This window comes from Triturus cristatus, chromosome 7 (assembly GCF_964204655.1).
Source record: "Triturus cristatus chromosome 7, aTriCri1.1, whole genome shotgun sequence".
In the NCBI taxonomy this organism is placed as follows: domain Eukaryota; kingdom Metazoa; phylum Chordata; class Amphibia; order Caudata; family Salamandridae; genus Triturus; species Triturus cristatus.
This window is the reverse complement of record NC_140590.1, coordinates 1,359,579,803-1,359,597,163: the sequence shown is the minus strand read 5'-3', so window position 1 is coordinate 1,359,597,163 and position 17,361 is coordinate 1,359,579,803. Positions and strand designations below refer to the sequence as shown.

Sequence of the window (17,361 nt, the reverse complement as noted above, 5' to 3'; positions counted from 1 at the left end):
CGCCGCTTGAGTTATAACGGAGTCCGGTTTGGGGTGACCTAATAAACAAGCCAGAGCATCCGAAGGCGCTTTGTATTTTTTGTCCAGTCTAGCAAGCACTGGGGTAACCGTTGCCAGCGTCTCCATAACTTTGAGACCTTCCTCCCATAGATGACTCACAATTGGAAGAGATCTAACCGTCTTACGAAACGGCTCTTTGAAATCATATAAAAAGCATTCCGCTTTATCCGATGACATATTGAGCGCAAATCTCTGCGCGGCTCTCTCCATCAGATTATGGAACCCTCCAATGTCCTCCGGAGGGGAGTCCACAGGCCTCGGTGAAGGAGATGAAGGGGACGGAATCAGACAATCATCCCATTCCTTACTAGGTTCTGTTATCTCCCCCTCCTCCTGCTCCTCATCGTCAGATGTGTCTAGAACCGGTTGTGGCACTGGTGATATTGGCACAGGAACCGGTACCTCTTGTCTTCGCACCAGTGTACAGAGTGCGACATAGCCACTGGAATCCTTTGGGTAGAATGAGGCAAAGGATGCCTCCTCTTATAGTCGTCCAACATGAACTGTAAATCCGTCAGTAGGAGTAGTAGTTAATACTTTATTCGAATTCAAAATTCATGAAGTCATAAAAGCAACAGGTTCATACAAAGACAAAAGTAAACCACAATAAAAGATTGTTAAATAGGACATACAATGATTACCTAAAAATTAATTAAACTTTTCCTTTTCCTTAAAATACTTTTTAAACAGCCCAGCATAATCGACACACAATATTCATCCTGTAAAGAGACTAAAAACAATAAAGCAGGGCGACAATGTCTCCATGAACCATGTTTTTTTTTTAAATGGCTTGATCCATCTTGATCTTTCCTTCGAGTAAAATTTACAAAAACAAATTACATGCAGGGTTGATTGGGTAGACAGATTATCACACGGACAATTACAAAGATTTCTCGCCCAATCATTAACTGCGGGAAAGGAGACTAAGCGGAAAAAGACATCGAACCTAAGTCTAGTTAATAAAAATCGGTCAAAGGCCACCTGACACCAGGTTAAGTAAGGCTGAATATTATAGGAGACCAGTATACGCTGGTGTTGCAAAACAAGATTCTTATTAAATTCAATGCCTAGTCTAAGTGAATCAACGTGAGACCAACATAGCTCCTTCAAGTCCTTTCTTGTTATCCTGCGCAATGACTCTGGTTGATGATAAAACTCGGGTCTGCCAAGATCCCTAGTGAAATTGCAAATATACTACAACCAGGGTATCCTGAGGGCCCTATCCAAGCCCATGCAATCCTTGAGGATATTTCTATTTAACGTTAGGTCCGGCGAGGTCCATACTCTATACCATAGCAAAACTGGTTGTATGCTGATCAGGTCACTCACATAACGCACACCTAACTCAGCATAACAGTTAAAGACAGGGGAACTAACAGGGGTTGCCAGAATAAATCTCAAAAATGCATTCTCAACTTTTTGTATAGAGGAAGAATTACAAATCCCCCAAATACCTGCCCCATATGTGGCTATACTGATGCACTTGGCATGATAAATTTTTAGCAGAATCACAGGTGGTCTCTTCCCCAGCTTTTTCGAGAAAGTCATAAGTGCAGCAGTGGCTTTCTTGAATGACAATGTCCTGTTTCTGATGGCTGGCCCCCAGGACCCCTTTTCCTCAAGGACTATACCCAGGTATGAGAAACTTTTTGTTGTGGCCAATTCCTCCATCCCAACAAACAGGCGGCACACTCTTTTCTTACTACTACCACAGGACATTACAAATGACTTGGATACGTTGAGTTTTAACCCCCTGTTGTCCATAAAGTTTAAGTAAGTATCCAGAGCAGTTTGGAGACCTCTTTGAGTCCGGGACATGATCACTGCATCATCAGCATATGAGAGGGACGCAATTTGGTGCTGATTGACCTGAGGGGAGTCGCGTGCTGCAGCGACTAGAACTTTTTCTAGGTCATTAATGTACAAGTTGAACAAAAGTGGGGCGAGTACGCACCCTTGTCTCACTCCCCTCTTCACATAAAAAGGCTTGGTGCATTCACCATTGATGACGTACCTAACTTTCGCCCTGGCACCGGCGTACAACTGTCTTAGGAAGGAAATAAGTACTTCATCTACCTTCATGTCACTCAGGATCTGCCACAATCGATTGTGAATAACACAATCGAAAGCAGCGCTTAGGTCAACAAACACTACAAAAAGTTTACCTTCTTTAGCCTGGGTATATTTACCCAATAGCGATGTAAAATTAAGGACCTGTTCCACGGTGCCGCAGCCCTTAAGAAAGCCATATTGAACCGGCGACAAAATATTGGCCTCAGCAGCCCATAATTGTAAGCGATTCAAAATAACTCGCCCGGTGACTTTCATAAAGGAATCCAGGAGGGATATGGGTCGATAACAAGAGGGTTTATCCCGGTCCCCTTTTTTAAAAATAGGTATGATTATGGAGTCTGCCCAGGTGTCAATAAAGCCCCGCGCACAACTAGCCTCCAATACACGCGTGAGTAGGGGCGACCAGAGCTCAGACTGATATTTGAATAGATCTATGGGGACACCATCTGCGCCTGGCGCTTTGTTACCTTTGCTCTGGGTGATTGCATCTGAGATTTCATTTACGGTAACATCTAACTTGATCGGAGTAAAATCGCCCACCTTTTGACCCTGGGTAACAATCATCATATCAACCAATTTATCTTTCCCTCCTGGGTTATAAACCTCGGCGAAGAAATCTATCCAGGAATCTTCTGTGATAGCCACTTCCATCCTATCAATTTCCCCTGTAGTACAGAAAGGTGCCTTGACAGCTAACCAAAAGGCAGAGCAATCCTTTTCCAAGGACGCGTTATATAAACATTCCCAAGCATCATTCTTAATTGCGCATTTACGTGACTTCCTAGCCTGATTGTACACACGTCTAAGGTATATAATTTCAGATTGATTCCTCGGGTTATTCCTTAAAGCATTCTTTAAGGCGGTGTGGGCCTTAGTACAGGCTGAGTCGAACCACCCTTTTCTGGCTACATTTCCCTCTTTAATTGGACGTTGTAGGTCCTCTTTGATTGTCTTTGTAATTATTGCAAAAGAGTCCAGGATGTCTGAATATAATGCTTCGTCCTGAAGGCAAACATTGATGGAAGTTAACGCTTTTTTAATTATGCTCCTATTCATGACCTCTTGGTTACACTTTGACCATCTAAGGGCATACCCGTTCATTCTATTTAGGGTGCAGTTACTTGTCCAGGCCAATTTCTCCACCGCAATGCAGTCTGATTTGCAGGGGAGCTGTATACAAAAGCTTAGTGGGAGATGGTCACTCACCCCAAGTGTATGTGTAGCAAAATCGGTTAACCAACAGGAGTGGGAGTTGGTGACGGTAATAAAGTCGATCAGCGTACTAAACCCTCTCCCCACATACGTCGAGCTAAACTCCACAGGGGGCCTGCAGAGCAGATTAACAAAGCCCAGGTCGAATGATGCCATCATGTCATTAAATGAGTCGCCCCCACTATTATGTGCAAAATGTGGTTGATATTCAGATTTACATTTTTCCTGATCACCACAGCCACTCAAATAATGTTTACAGAGGTAGTGGTTGAAGTCGCCTCCCCAAATGATAATTGAATCCCTTGGAGATGTATCTACTAGAGCCCTTAGATCCTTAATAAGAGTATTTATCATACCGTTAACTAAACCCTTCTCGATACTGTTATACATGTTAACGATAAACATCTCCACCTTGGGAGTCACCCGGATTAGGATTATTTGATAGTGGTTGCATAAACCCACCATTTTTACTGACAGAAACTCCATCAAGTTGGATAAATAAATAATCAGGCCGCCCTTGTTTCTCCCAGATGTGGAGGGACTAGCAGGTTGATGGAAAGTTCTATAACCGGTGATATGGATGGCGTCCAGAGACCAAGTCTCTTGCAGACATAATATATCTATGTCCTTAATATAATCAATCCATATGGGATTATCAATCTTGGAACGGAGACCTGCTACGTTCCAGAAGGCAATCCTGGTTCCTTTATTATTAACAACCCCTAATTGATCAGGCAAAAAAGTTGCCTTCAGTTGATCGTCTGCACAGGCTATCACTGTTAGTTCTTTCAAATCAGTTGTGGCAGAGTTGACGACAGCCTCAGTAGTTGGGCGTCAGTCGACTCCTTCCAGTCCGCTCAAAACTGAGAAGCGATTGACCCCTTCTAGGCTATGATATTGGCCAACATTCCTACACCACATCTGATTAGGGAACGTTTTCCTGGGGTATTCCCAACCCGGGTTAAGTGGGGTGCGAGTACTCATCCTACCACCAAGCTCAGAGACCTTACTAAGGTTTGGTCTGTTCAGCTCCCTGTAAAAGTAATCCAATGGGAGGATCTCAATACCCGTCAATTGTGGCTTAGCATTGAATATGGACTCATCGATGATTCGTCTAACCAAGAAGGGATTATTGAAATTAAGTATAATACAATCCCCAACTTTAGTCTTCCTGGTTCTACCAATCCAGGACATTCTACGAACCATTATTAAATCATTCCAAATGTTGTTACCCGCCGATGTATTCTTTGTAACCCAGTGGAGCACCTTATTTTTTAGCTGCCCAAAGTCCTCTCTAACGCCCTTATTTAATACAGGGACATTTGCGAGCACTACTACTAGGGGTGAACATACTGGGGGAAGATTAATAACTGGTGGGGAGACCCGTTCGACCTGTTCAACCAACTCTGTCTCCCCCATACAATTATCACTGGTTTGTGAGGATGTAATAATAGATGGTGTAGATTCAGCTATTTTGGCAATTTTAGTTGGAGGGAGTATCAGAGGTAAAGTAGTGGTTCTGTTTCCGCCAGTAAGAGTTGCAACTACAGGAATGGATGGTCCTTGAGGGGCTAAGTTATTGCTAACCGCTATCTCAGTACAAGTGTTCGACTTGGGAAGTGTTATATTATCGAGCCTACATGTGTTAACATTGAGAAGGTCACCCATGGCGTCTAACTTCCCGTTAATGATTTTCAATCTCTCGATTATTGGAAGGGTAAAGGATCGCAATAGGTGGGTTAGATTAGAAAATGATACTACTGCGTCCTCATCCCTACCACTAAATATGGCTCTATTATTTAACTCAGGAGGCTGCGGAACCGGATCTAACGGGGCTTGGGTATTCCTCTTAGATTTTTTAGTGACTTTCTTAGGGCACGTTACACTCTGTGTACCAGACAGCTTTAGAATTTTAGGTTTCCTGCCTGTTTGGCAGCTCCCGCCCCTTTTCCTTTTCCCTTTCCTATCAGTGCTAGGTGGGGCCACTACCGAAATGGCTTCGAGGTCAACAAGATCTGCTGGCTGTAAACTTTTCCTGGGCTCAATCAGATAAAAGCCCTCAGATGAATCGAGACTACTGAAAGAGTTATTACTCTTGGACACAACTTCCTCTCCAGGCGGGTAGTCAGAATGAATTGGGCTGCGAGGGCAAATAGAAATCAGGTCAGCCCTTGCCGGTGACACCACATTACTTAAGTCTCCTAAGGAAGAGCGTCTGACATTCAGAAGTTCCATTGACAATTGCTTTTCAGTCCGGGCAATCTCCCTGCCTACGACGTCGGCTGCTCTCAGGAAAAAGTCATCAAGAGTGCCAGTAAGTCTTCCACCGGCAGCGGCCGGTGTAAGGCGGCGTTTCCCCTCATTTTCAGAAGTGAGTGACATAATCACGTACAAGGACAAATAGTCATAAAGATCTTACCGGGGGGAGTAAACCTCAGGGACGTGGCCCAACCCAGCCTCTGCCGGCCTCGGACGGCCCGCCCTTTGCCCGGGCTTCGCCCGGGCACGCCCCGCGCGCGTCCACGCGCTGCGGGACCGCTGTTCAGGTTTTGGGCGTCTTCCAGGGACCAGGGGTAAAGTGCAGCAGTGCTTGGCAACTCCAGGGGCAGGCAACAAGTTTCCGGCTCTGATTCACGGTCTCCCGCGCTGCGGGACCGCTGTTCAGGTTTTGGGCGTCCTCCAGGGACCAGGGGTAAAGTGCAGCAGTGCTTGGCAACTCCAGGGGCAGGCAACAAGTTTCCGGCTCTGATTCATCCGTCAGTAGAGAAGCTGGAACACTCACCATCTCTTCCTGATCATGTTGTCGGGGCGGTCCTGATAACCCCATACTCATCCTCCCAGTCATCTTCCTGACATTTAACGTGTAACTGAGAGGGGCTACTTGCATAACCAAAAGGACCCTCATTATCATCCTGCTAAGTCCTCCTCCTCCAGCAAGTGGGATGGAACCAGAGGCGTTACCTTACTAGGAGACGTAATGTCTGGAGTAATCCTTCTTTTCCTGGCAAAATCCAGTTTTTCTGGGGATTTTTCCCCTCGTCGACGAGCCCGTCGACGAGATTGCCATAGTAACCGCCGACGACACCGTCGTCGACGATGCCGCCGTCGACGCTGTAGCCGTCGCTGCCGTTTTCGTCGATTCAGTTGTCACTGCCGTCGACGACGTAGTCGTGGTTGTCGTCAACGCTCTCGTCGTCGACACTGCAGTCAACGATCCCATCGTCGAACAGGGTACAGGTTTAATAATGACCTTGATCTCACTTTCCTTCGTCCACGACGCTACTTTCTTCGTCGACGATCCCGTCGACGATGCAGATTTTTCTAATTTCTCCTCAGGAGAAGTAGAAGCTGGCTTTTTAAGCGTATGTTTAATTTTAAGGGGTGATTTTGAAGGCTCTGAACTTGTCTTCTTTGAATGCTTTACCCCTGAAGCATGACCCTTACTCTCCTTTTCCTTAATTTGAGGAGATTTTGAGGGACTGCGCTCTGAAAACCCAGGTGTGATCTTTTTAAGAGCCTTCTCAGGTTTCTCAACCGAGGTATGAGCCTGAGGAGATCTACCTCTTTTCTGAGACCTCCTTGAAACAGTTGACGCCTCATCACTGTCACTAGACACGACGTCCTTCCTTGTCTTAAGTTTCTGGAGCCAAATTAACAGTCTGCCTTCACGATCCCTCAGAGTCTTATTAGAAAAGGTACGACATACCTTACACTCCTTCGCCTGGTGGTGTGGGTAAAGGCAGTATATACAATCTTTATGAGGATCGTCAGTATATAACCTCTTCTTTGAACAGGTGGCACAGGCCCTAAACAAGCCCTTCTCCTTATCCGCCATTCTCCAAAAGATGAAAAATCAGTTGAAAATTCTTCTCAATCTAGAGCCAACTGTAGAATTTGAGTAGAGCTCAAAGGAGACACCCTGGCACAACGTGCGGTAGAAAATCTGAGGTGCAGAAGGTTCTCTCAGGAGTGTTCTAGAGGGTGAGAGGCTCCGATTGGTTCAGGGACAAGTTTAGTCCTTTTTTACATAACGAAGGTTATGGGTTGCAAAGGAAAATGGGCCTAGGCCTTTTTTCAGTTTGCTATACTACTAAGCAATGCTTTTTTATGTACCGGAGACTCCCGTCTCGACGACGGGGAATGATTCAGGCATGTGAATCTATGAAAGCTCCAATACTGAAGTAAATAGCTATTTCTCACAATTCTGCATATTGTTAATTTAATTAAACATAAGATTTCTGTCTGCATTTTTATCAAGCACTGCTGCCTTTGAAGCACTGGTCAGAGTAATAACCTGAAGGTATGTGCTCTCTTGGGTGGAACCAAGCCATAAGTGACAACTTCAGTCAGTCCTGGGTTAACAGCATACAGTGTGTTTCATACTTGGACTTGTTGGGCCATACCTGTAACGTGAAATATAAGCTACAGGTCCCACAGTTACTAACAATGTATGAGCTAAAATGTCATATGTGACATGGCACCCCTTGACAGGTACAAAATATTTTCAGTACACATGTTCTTTACTTGTTTTCCAAATCTCATTTTGTGTTCTCTTTAAAGTTATTGTTTTTCTATATAGTAAGAAAAAGCTGCGTTACATTAACTATGCAACAGCACAAAGATGCAGAATTAATTTTCAACACACGCTTTTCTTAATAATGCTTTATACTATGACTACCTAAAGAAGACAAGCTCTTATAGTCCACTACCAGTTTAGAATTTCTGTGACAGTAAAAGTTGAGACAATGTAACAGGTTTTATAGAAAAAAAAAAAAGGGGGAGTGGACAACAGGAATTCAGTACGCGAAGAGCATAATGGTAAGAGGTTGCGCTAGGCCCACCTCGAGTATCAATACTGTTTCATGTATATAGCTTTCATGACATGTACTGTCGAATAAAGCTTATGTTGATGATGATGAGTATCAATACATTGTCCCCTCATTACTCCCAAGCCTTATGCAGTCACCTGATTAATCAGAGTTATCATTTTGCCTGACCTATGCGAACATATCTATAGTTTCGAGCTAGTTTCATTTATTCTCTTAATTTTAGGTTTATTTCTAATGTCCTTCTCTCTCCCTAACCCTCACCAGTGCTAAAGTGATCTCTAGTGCTAGTAATACTATTTTAGATTCTTGTAACAGAACCAGCTAATCAATTCCCAATTAGGACCGCTAGTGGGAGACAGGGCACTCAGCTAAGGAAACAAATTACTTTCATCTACCTCAAGGGTACAGATGGCACACGTAACAAATTCCTAAGGTTATTCATAAAATTGGGGTTACTGCTTTAACCCAGTGCTCGTGACGATTGGGAACCTCAATGTGGCTTTTGCATCATGGATTGGGCTATTCAGAGGCCTGTATTTAAGAAGAGGACAAATATTCTTCCTTCCAGTTATAGCCTCTTTGCCCTAACAGACCCCAATGAAAAACACATTTTTGCAGACTTGCTAGCATGGTCTACTAACACCACAACTTACAATCGGTTTCAGAGAGGGAGAGTTGCTGGCCCCAGTTTTAGATCTTTCAAGATGATGACAGACAAGACAGGAGAGAAGCAAACGGCATCCTTACATTATAAATTGCTTAACTTCTCCTACCTTCATACGATAAGGTGGAGCAAAGGTCACTAAGGGAAAGATAGCACCCCAAGGGACAAAATACAACTGCTGAACTCTTATCAAGTCCATGAATAGAGATATTTGGATCACAGTAAAATATGAATTTAAGTTCCAATAAAAGAAACAGATCTAAATATCAATCCTATCCTTCCAGTATGGAAGGTGAACCTTTCCAGGAGCAACTTCCATATTTTGCTATTAAGCATGAGTCTTCTCATTGTGACACTGGAACCCCCTATGCCACACTTCATTACGATACCTAAAACTGGACCTTATTGAAACAGGCACAACTATATGAAAATGAAGTTGCCCCACAAAACGGTTTATGAATTGAAAACTTGCCTTGATAAAAAAAAAATCTTAATAAATGTTTAGATGGAACACGTGATCACTCCATGAACTGTATTTTACATTATTGATTATGTATTTGCAATTTGGATTATTTTGATAGAATATTATGCATTTGTAATTTGGACACTTGCTAACTAACTCAAAGTGTTTGGGGTTATTCTGTTTAAATTCACTATTTTTCTAATCAAGTGCAATAAGAAGCCTTTTGCAGGAAACAACCGCTCCCCCTTGTGTTTTTCGTAAACTCCTAATCTTTTAGTTAATGTCTGTCACAGTGGAGATGTGGCCTCCTTCACTGGATGCAGCAGTAATAGTGGTCTCTTCTTACTGCTTCTCCAATGTGTTAAGGCATTCCTCTTGCACGCCACAGAAACTTGTAGCTTTATCAAGCTGCTTAGAGATCACTCGGTGGATCACCCTGAGATCCCAGTGAAAAACAACTGCACACGCCAAGGCTTTTACGTTTACGCATAATTATTTTCTCAACGCTTCACACGGCTAGTACATCAGAAGTCAAAAATAATCAAGCCCACTATGTTAAGTGCTCTTACAATTTGAGCTCTCCGGTAGAAAAGGCACTGGCGATCCATTTCAGGTCCTGAGGTTTGAATGAAATCAGCACAAGGTGCACCCCGGGGTTAAGGTTCACAGCGCTCTCTGGATACATGAAGTGATGAGTCGTCTTGGATCCTACGTCCTCTTCAAAACCAGCCGTTCTGGCTTTATTCATCCTAGAAGAGAACCATGTGACATTATTCAAGTGCTGCCCAGCAAAGATCTTCACACATTGTATCTACTATTACAGTGGGAAGTCTGTCTGCTACTGAGATACAATGATGAACCAGATCACCCTTGAGTTGTTTCACTGTGCAGTTCCTGTAGAATTTCAGGCATCCATAAAGGGCGCGGATGTACTATTTTCCTGCTTAACTATAACAAACTTTAGGGGCGAGGAAGAAAAGAAAAAAATTGAGGTTTTGGTTATCAGAACACACCTTCACTTATCACAATACAGATGACTTTGACACCAGTCTCAGCACTCGAAAACATGCTTTTCAGACAATGCCACACACTCCTATTCAGCCCACCCAAGCTACTTGTATTCCATCCGTAATTCTAACATGTCAGAGAACACAGAAATACATTACTTACTGCTAATTCCCATGAAATTGAGTTTTGAATTTCTAAATCTCTCAAAACCTTTGCAACAAATTGGGAATGAGTAGAAAGTGTGGAAAAAACAACAAGAAATGCCCGGGCCAGCAGAAGAGCATGACATGACTAGCACTCCTCACCCCAACCCTGCAAGAAGTCAGATGGTCAGCTGACCTTAAGCAAGATCAATTAAATAGAACAGGATCAACCAAACCAAATTAGATCAGATCAAACACCATCAGCTGCAGAGAGAAGTAGAAGGAGGAAGTGAAGACAATTGCAGCAGAAGCTGCATGCATACTCCTAAAACGCAGGCTGGCCCTTTTCGTGGAGCATGTGTCTGTTGTGGCCCTGTGGAAAAGTTCTCTGATTGTGGTGGGGCTTCTGCCGCTGAAAACACAGAGTCCATGTGAAGGGACTAACTACTGTGGCAAAAACTAGAGCAGTTGTTTGAGTACAGGCTGAGTTGCAATGACTTAATTATATACGCTCACTGCACTCAGCCTCCATGTTGACCCACAAGATAATCCTATACTCTTAAATTCCTCAGGCATTCGTCTGTCAGCACCCTGTCCTAGTTGTTCCATTTCCACAATGCAGGAGACAATTGCTGGGTAGTCAACCTTGAGCCCTTGGAGATGCAGCACTAACATGGCAGTGCTTCGTAGCCACTCAGCCTGTCCAGACCTAAATCAGTGGCAGCTGAATCGAATAAAAGAGTTGCAGAACTGGGCAAATAGATTAAGTTCACATGGGCTAAACACAACCTTACTGTACCAGAAATAAGAGTGTCTGACCAAGGGGCTGCATGGGAAGGGGGGATGAGAAGCAGCGCACAGTAACTGCAGCACAAAAGGTTCCTATCAAGACTTTTAACCGAAAAGACTAACACCTAGGCAACTCCAATGTATTTATAAGTGGAGTACTAATGAAGCAAGGACTTATTTCATTTGACAGTGTGAGTAACACAACAAAAGGGCAAGACACACAATACATTTCGAGAAAATAATTCATACACTTGGGTACAGTTTTAAATTAACCTCGAGATTATTACACGTGAAATGATAACAGATTATAAAAAGTACAAAGGCAAGGTAATTTAAATGCAACCCAAAAAATAGAATAGTGCCATTGCTGAACGATGCTCTGTTAGAAAATAGGAGTGAGTGTGCTACTTTGACCCAATAAAAGTGTAAAGTTACGTGTATAATAACAAAGCCAAGACTTTGTTTTAGGAGCAATTATTGGACTCACAGTGGGAACATTTTAATTTGACTGACAGGTTAAGTGGGAAAACGAACGGGGGCACTCAGTATGTTTAATTTCAAAACACAAAATCTCGAATCTTAGATCTCAAAATGAAATCCAGTTATATAGGTACATGTCTCAGACAGCATGGAAGCGATATATCTGTAATGTAATTTTGCTGGTAGAAATGGAACTCAAAACATTGATAAAAGTAAAAATGGAGAAATCAATTTGATTAATTAATTCTATGAGCCTTGCATCCATTTACCTTACCCTGACTCACTGAAATCCATATTCTTTCCCTCAGTGAATATCAGTGTCTTGATATGGACGCACCAAAATGATCACAGGAATTTCAATCTGTTCACGCCCTGATGAGCCAGTCGCAGTAAAAAAATACTCCCGGATCCAGGGGTTGTTTGTCTCCAATGCAAATATCAGAAAAGAAATCCGTGCAGAAAGAGGTCTTGATAAATGGGTCTTCCGGAGGCATTTAAATGAAGCTGAAAGTTAGTTCCACTCAAGTTTGCACTTAAACTGCTATTTTAAAGTAGCAGCTTTTCACTCAAGAATTGCCAGATCTTCAGAAGGAGTTCTGCTGTTTCTGTCTTCAGGCTGGTGAAGACCTATAGTCGATGCAACTCATAATAAGGCCCTGGACCAATGGTTTCCTAGATTCAATGGGAATCCATTGAAAGATTTTGCATAATTTACCCAGTATGCCGTAACAAATACCGATTACATGGCTAATATGGCTTTTCATCAACAGCCGATTGTCAATGATCACTCCGAGATTCCGCACCGCAGATTTGGGGGATGGACACTGGTCCAGCTTCTGCGGCCACCAGTCACTGGATCAATATTCATCCGCCTTGCTAAAGAGGAGGACTTCTGTCTTACTTCCATTTAGTTGTCAGTGGTTGGTACACATCCACTTATCAACATGGGTCATGTAGTTTTTAAAACAGGCCTTTGTGTCGAGGGGGTCAGGGCCGAAGGTGATTAATAGCTGTGTCGTCAGCGTATGACACCACATCAAAGCCGTAGGACCTGATCACCCTGACCAAAGGTGTTACATACAGGTTGAAAAGCATGGGACTCAGGATAGATCGTTGAGGAACTCCCATGCTTACAGACCGACCGCAAGAGGCCAGGGTGCCTATTTGTACTATAGTAGTTCTTATATATTCATAATAAAAAATTGGTTTCAGAAAAACATAGAAGAAGCCTATTTATAGAGGGCAAGAGCGGACACAATGGACCACAGTCTTGTGCGTGAGATTATTGCAGTTCCAGATGGTGGGTACCAATGTAGTCTTTGCTTAGGCCCCCATGCTAAATTTGTAAAATGTGCAGTGCTGGGGCAAAAAGTATTTTTTGGAAAGCAACCACAGCAGGAAACACCCACCTTGTCAACTAGTGGCCCTCAATAGTAGTGTCTGCATCACTGACTAACCATCATACTTGTGTTTAATTCAGTGTAGTGCATATTGAAGTTTTTTGTCAATCAAAACGGCTCTGGGAGGTGGGTGTCAGGGGCAAGGCCTTGGCCTGGTTCAGAAATATTTAACAAACCGAAATTGGGTTACCAGTTGAGGAGAGTGAAGCCCTACTCAAGCAGCAACCACAATCCTGGTCAGGGTGAGGCACAAGCAAACTCCAAATTAACCTGTGCTCAACCCTCTTTTAGCTTGCCACACAGAGCAGTCAGGCTTAAGTTAGAGGCAATGTGGAAAGTATCTAAGCAGCACTTCAAAAAAGTGGAAACACAACACAAGAAAAATCCCACACCAATTTAGAAAAATTGAGCTAAATTTAATGGATAAATCAAGACCAAAACGCCACAAATACAGTCAGTAGCAACTTTAAAGATTTAAGTGAAAATATCGCCAAAAAGCCCAAAGCACCTCTCGAGACTATCTGGTTTTGCAAGACCAGTAAAAACTCACAAGTTCATTCCAACTGCAATGGAGTGTGGATCAGATTTAGGGGCCAGGTTAGTCATGCTGAAAAGTTACCTTCTCAGTCCAGGACTAAGAGTCCAGTTCGCAGTGGAGGGGGCCAGGAGGAGCAGGGGAAATGCTGCAGAACGTCCGCCTGGATTTTTATTTGTTTTTATTTAAGAGTTTTATATAGTGCTAGCAAGATCCGAGGGTATTCGAGGACTTTACAGGTCACACACTCTGCTTACACAAAATAAAAGTAAAACCAGAACAGCAGATTTGAGTTCAATCAAATCATTGGTTGAGCACGAAGGGAGAGAAATTGCTCGGACGAAGTTTAAAGAGAGCATGGGATGAAGAGCCTGTCAATGATAGGCAATTGATAACCTCCTAGTTGAGGTGTCTTTTGAGGAGGAGACTCTTTAGCTGTCTCTTAAAGCTTAAGAAGGAGCGGTTCGTCCTGATGTGTGTTGGTATGGAGTTCCATATTTTAGGGGCATTGCTCGAGAAGTGTGCCAACGTTTTGGGGTTATGGACTTTGGGTGGAATGAGTAGGGTGTTTGAGCTTCTTAGGTTTCTCGTCTTGACCTGCTTTTTTGAGTTTTGAGGCAAGGTGGGCAGGGTTCCCGTGTGAAGGGCTTTGTGAGTGAGAGAAGCTGTTCTGAAGCTGCATCGAGATTCCATCGAGAGCCATTTCAATTCTTATAGGGCGGGGGAGATGTGGTCATATTTTTTTAATCATGTGACCATTCTGAATATATGATGTTACTTAGCATACCATTACTCCGCAGATATGTACTGCTAAGTTTTTATTTCGCAAATACCATTTCTACGCATGATTTTAGTGCGCATGCTTTTACTTCGCAAATATATACAAATACATTAAAAATGTTTTTACTTCGCAGTTAATTATTATGCATACCGTTACAGCGTGTTATTGGTACTTCAAAACTTGCCTAGTAATAAAAACAGACATTTACCCCAACACTATACTAAATACAAATACACTACCCTACACATAATAAACTCAAAAACACTACCCAAACCCTTAAACACTACACTACCCTACACTACTCAAACACGACTACACTACCCTAAACCCTAAATCACTACCCCCTGGACGACCCTCCCCCTTCCCGCTCCCTACACTCAAACACTACCCTGCACGACACCCTAACACTACCCTAAACCCTAAAACACTACCCTACACAACACCACTACCCTAAACCCTAAAACACTACCCCCTGCACAACTCTCCCCCGACCCCCAATCCTGTCCCTACACCCAAACACTACCCTGCACGAAGCCCCAACACTACCCTAAAACACTACCCTACACAAACACCACATCACTACCCTAAACCCTAAAACACTACCCCCAGCACGACCCTGTCGCTACCCCAGTCCTGTCCCTATACTGAAACACTACCCTGCACGACCCCCCCCCCAACACTACCCTAACACCACAACACTGGCCTAAACCCTAACACACTACCCCCAGCACGACCCTGTCCCTACTCCCAAGCACTACCCTTCACGACCCCCAACACTACCCTAAACCCAAATACACTACTCTACACAAACACAACACTGCCATCACTTGTTAAAAAGATATTTATAATTCAGTTAATATGTGTATTTGTATTCATCCCGTTTTGCCTTAAATATTTTTAGCTTTAATTTGCACAGTAACTCCATTATGCGTAGTAAGTGCATGCTAAGTAATGGAACATGCGTAGTAAATGCATGCTAAGTAAATGTATGCTAAATAATGGCATCTGCGAACTAAAATATACGTAGCAATGGTAATACGACGTAATGACCACGTAGTAAAGGTAGAATACCGACCATTCTAGCTGCTACACAGAGTGGATCTCACGGGAGCAAGGTGAGTCAGCAGCTCCTTTTAGGGTGGCGTTCCCATAGTCTAATCTAGACAGCACTAGAGCTTGTGTGGCGGACTTGAGATCATTGGGTGGTAGGTAGGGTTTGATTTTGTTCAGCAGTTTCAAGTTGTAAAAGGCACTCTTCGCATTGTTCTTTATGTGGTTTTTCATGGACCATTTGGGTTCCAGTGTGATTCCTAGAGATTTGAGGGAATTAGACAAGGTTAGATTGCAGTTAAGAGCATCTATGGAGTTTATCCAATCATACATCTGGGGTGACACTTCTGATTTTGATACGAGGAGAATTTTGGTCTGGTGGTTGTGGTTTAGGTGGTTACGAGATAGCCAGTGTTGGTCTTCCTTGAGGGGGGAGTTTAGCTGGTGTATGTTTTCTAGTAAGGAGATTTCCATGTATAGCTGGGTGCCATCTGCGAAAAGATGGAAGGGGATGTTTGCTTCGTTGAGGAGGACAGTGAAGGGTTCCATGTAGATATTAAACAGAGTGGACGAGAGGACTGAAAATAATATACTGAGCCAGTTCCAGGCCAGGTCTAGACCCAAAACAAACACCATCGATAAGGTTTTTCGCTTCTTTTTGGTCAGGCGGACAGTAGTCGATATCAACAGAGGCAACATATATTGTGCCTGTCGATTTATGGAATGCCATTAATATGGTCCTTATCTAAACTAGGAATCCCTCCAGATCTTTTCTATATAAATAGGCGACTTAACATTGGTACTTTTGCCCATGTTCTTTGGGGCCCAAATGGAGAATTGACCAACAGGATTAAGGTAAAAAAGGCATTCATCAGGGTTGTGTTTTGGCACCAACTCTCTTCTTTTTGTAAACAGCTTTACGGGCTACTTAATAAATTGTGAGAATGACTGCCATGTTTTGGACTGTAAGAAAGGGCATGCGCTTCTTTTCGCTGATGACATCTTGATTAGCTCCAAAACACAGAAAGGGATAGAGATTCTCCTCCAACTGTTTGCCTCATTTTGCAGTACACAAAGTTAAGAAATATAAATGCAGAAGACGAAATTTATAGCATTTAAGCCACACAAAAACTTCAGTGGCAAAATGACACAAGGTAACACTTCTCTAAAAACAGAGACCGAGTTTGATTATTTGGACATCAGTTGGTCTGACTTAGAGCATGAGCAGACAGTAAATTATTATTGAAACATACATCATGTTCACAGATTATATTTGTCAAGCCTGGTGTAACTCATCTGGCATTACCTGCCCTCGAGGTATATAGAGCTCAGACAGTAGTGCAGCTCTCTAGCTCAGATCTATTGGGATTTGCAATCTGGAAAGCCTTCAAGTAGGCAGAAAATGACTTCACAAAATCTTGGCTGAGGCTTCCAAAGAGTTCCCTGCTGGTGCCCATTAGACTTGATCTGGCCCAGAAATCAATTGCTGGACATGCATAATTAAGACCTATCCTGTTTTGGATGAGATTATAGTCGACAATGGAACTCAGAGCATATAAAGAGGATTTTTGCAAAGTAATCACGCAATCACAGGTGATTAAGATCCAATAGCTGAGATATATAAAACAAACTGACTTGAGGTTTGTAGATTATTGGTATAATACCTCATCCATCAGTAGAACCACCTGCCATGCTGTGAAAGAGATATTGGTCTTGCGCCCACGAGAGACTCATTAAATATTGAGATGGGCCAAGTGACACGTACGTTCTGATCCATGAAGCGCGAATACAGATTTGAGGAATATATGGACAATATCCACTTTCCCTAAGCCAGACCCTATGCATCAAGTTTAGGATAGGCACTCTACCGCTAG

The 17,361-nt window shown here is 43.1% G+C and overlaps 1 protein-coding gene across 3 annotated transcripts in view; it reads right to left on the bottom strand.

The window, feature by feature from the left end:
* The window catches only part of LOC146812058 (CMP-N-acetylneuraminate-beta-galactosamide-alpha-2,3-sialyltransferase 2-like), a 447,618-nt gene that overhangs the window by 165,098 nt on the left and 265,159 nt on the right, over positions 1-17,361 (bottom strand). For all 3 annotated transcript variants that reach the window (XM_085619063.1, XM_085619064.1, XM_085619065.1), the window contains one exon: positions 9,871-10,050. In XM_085619063.1, coding sequence (XP_085475189.1) covers positions 9,871-10,050 — 180 coding nt within the window. The remainder of the gene's footprint in view (positions 1-9,870; positions 10,051-17,361) is intronic.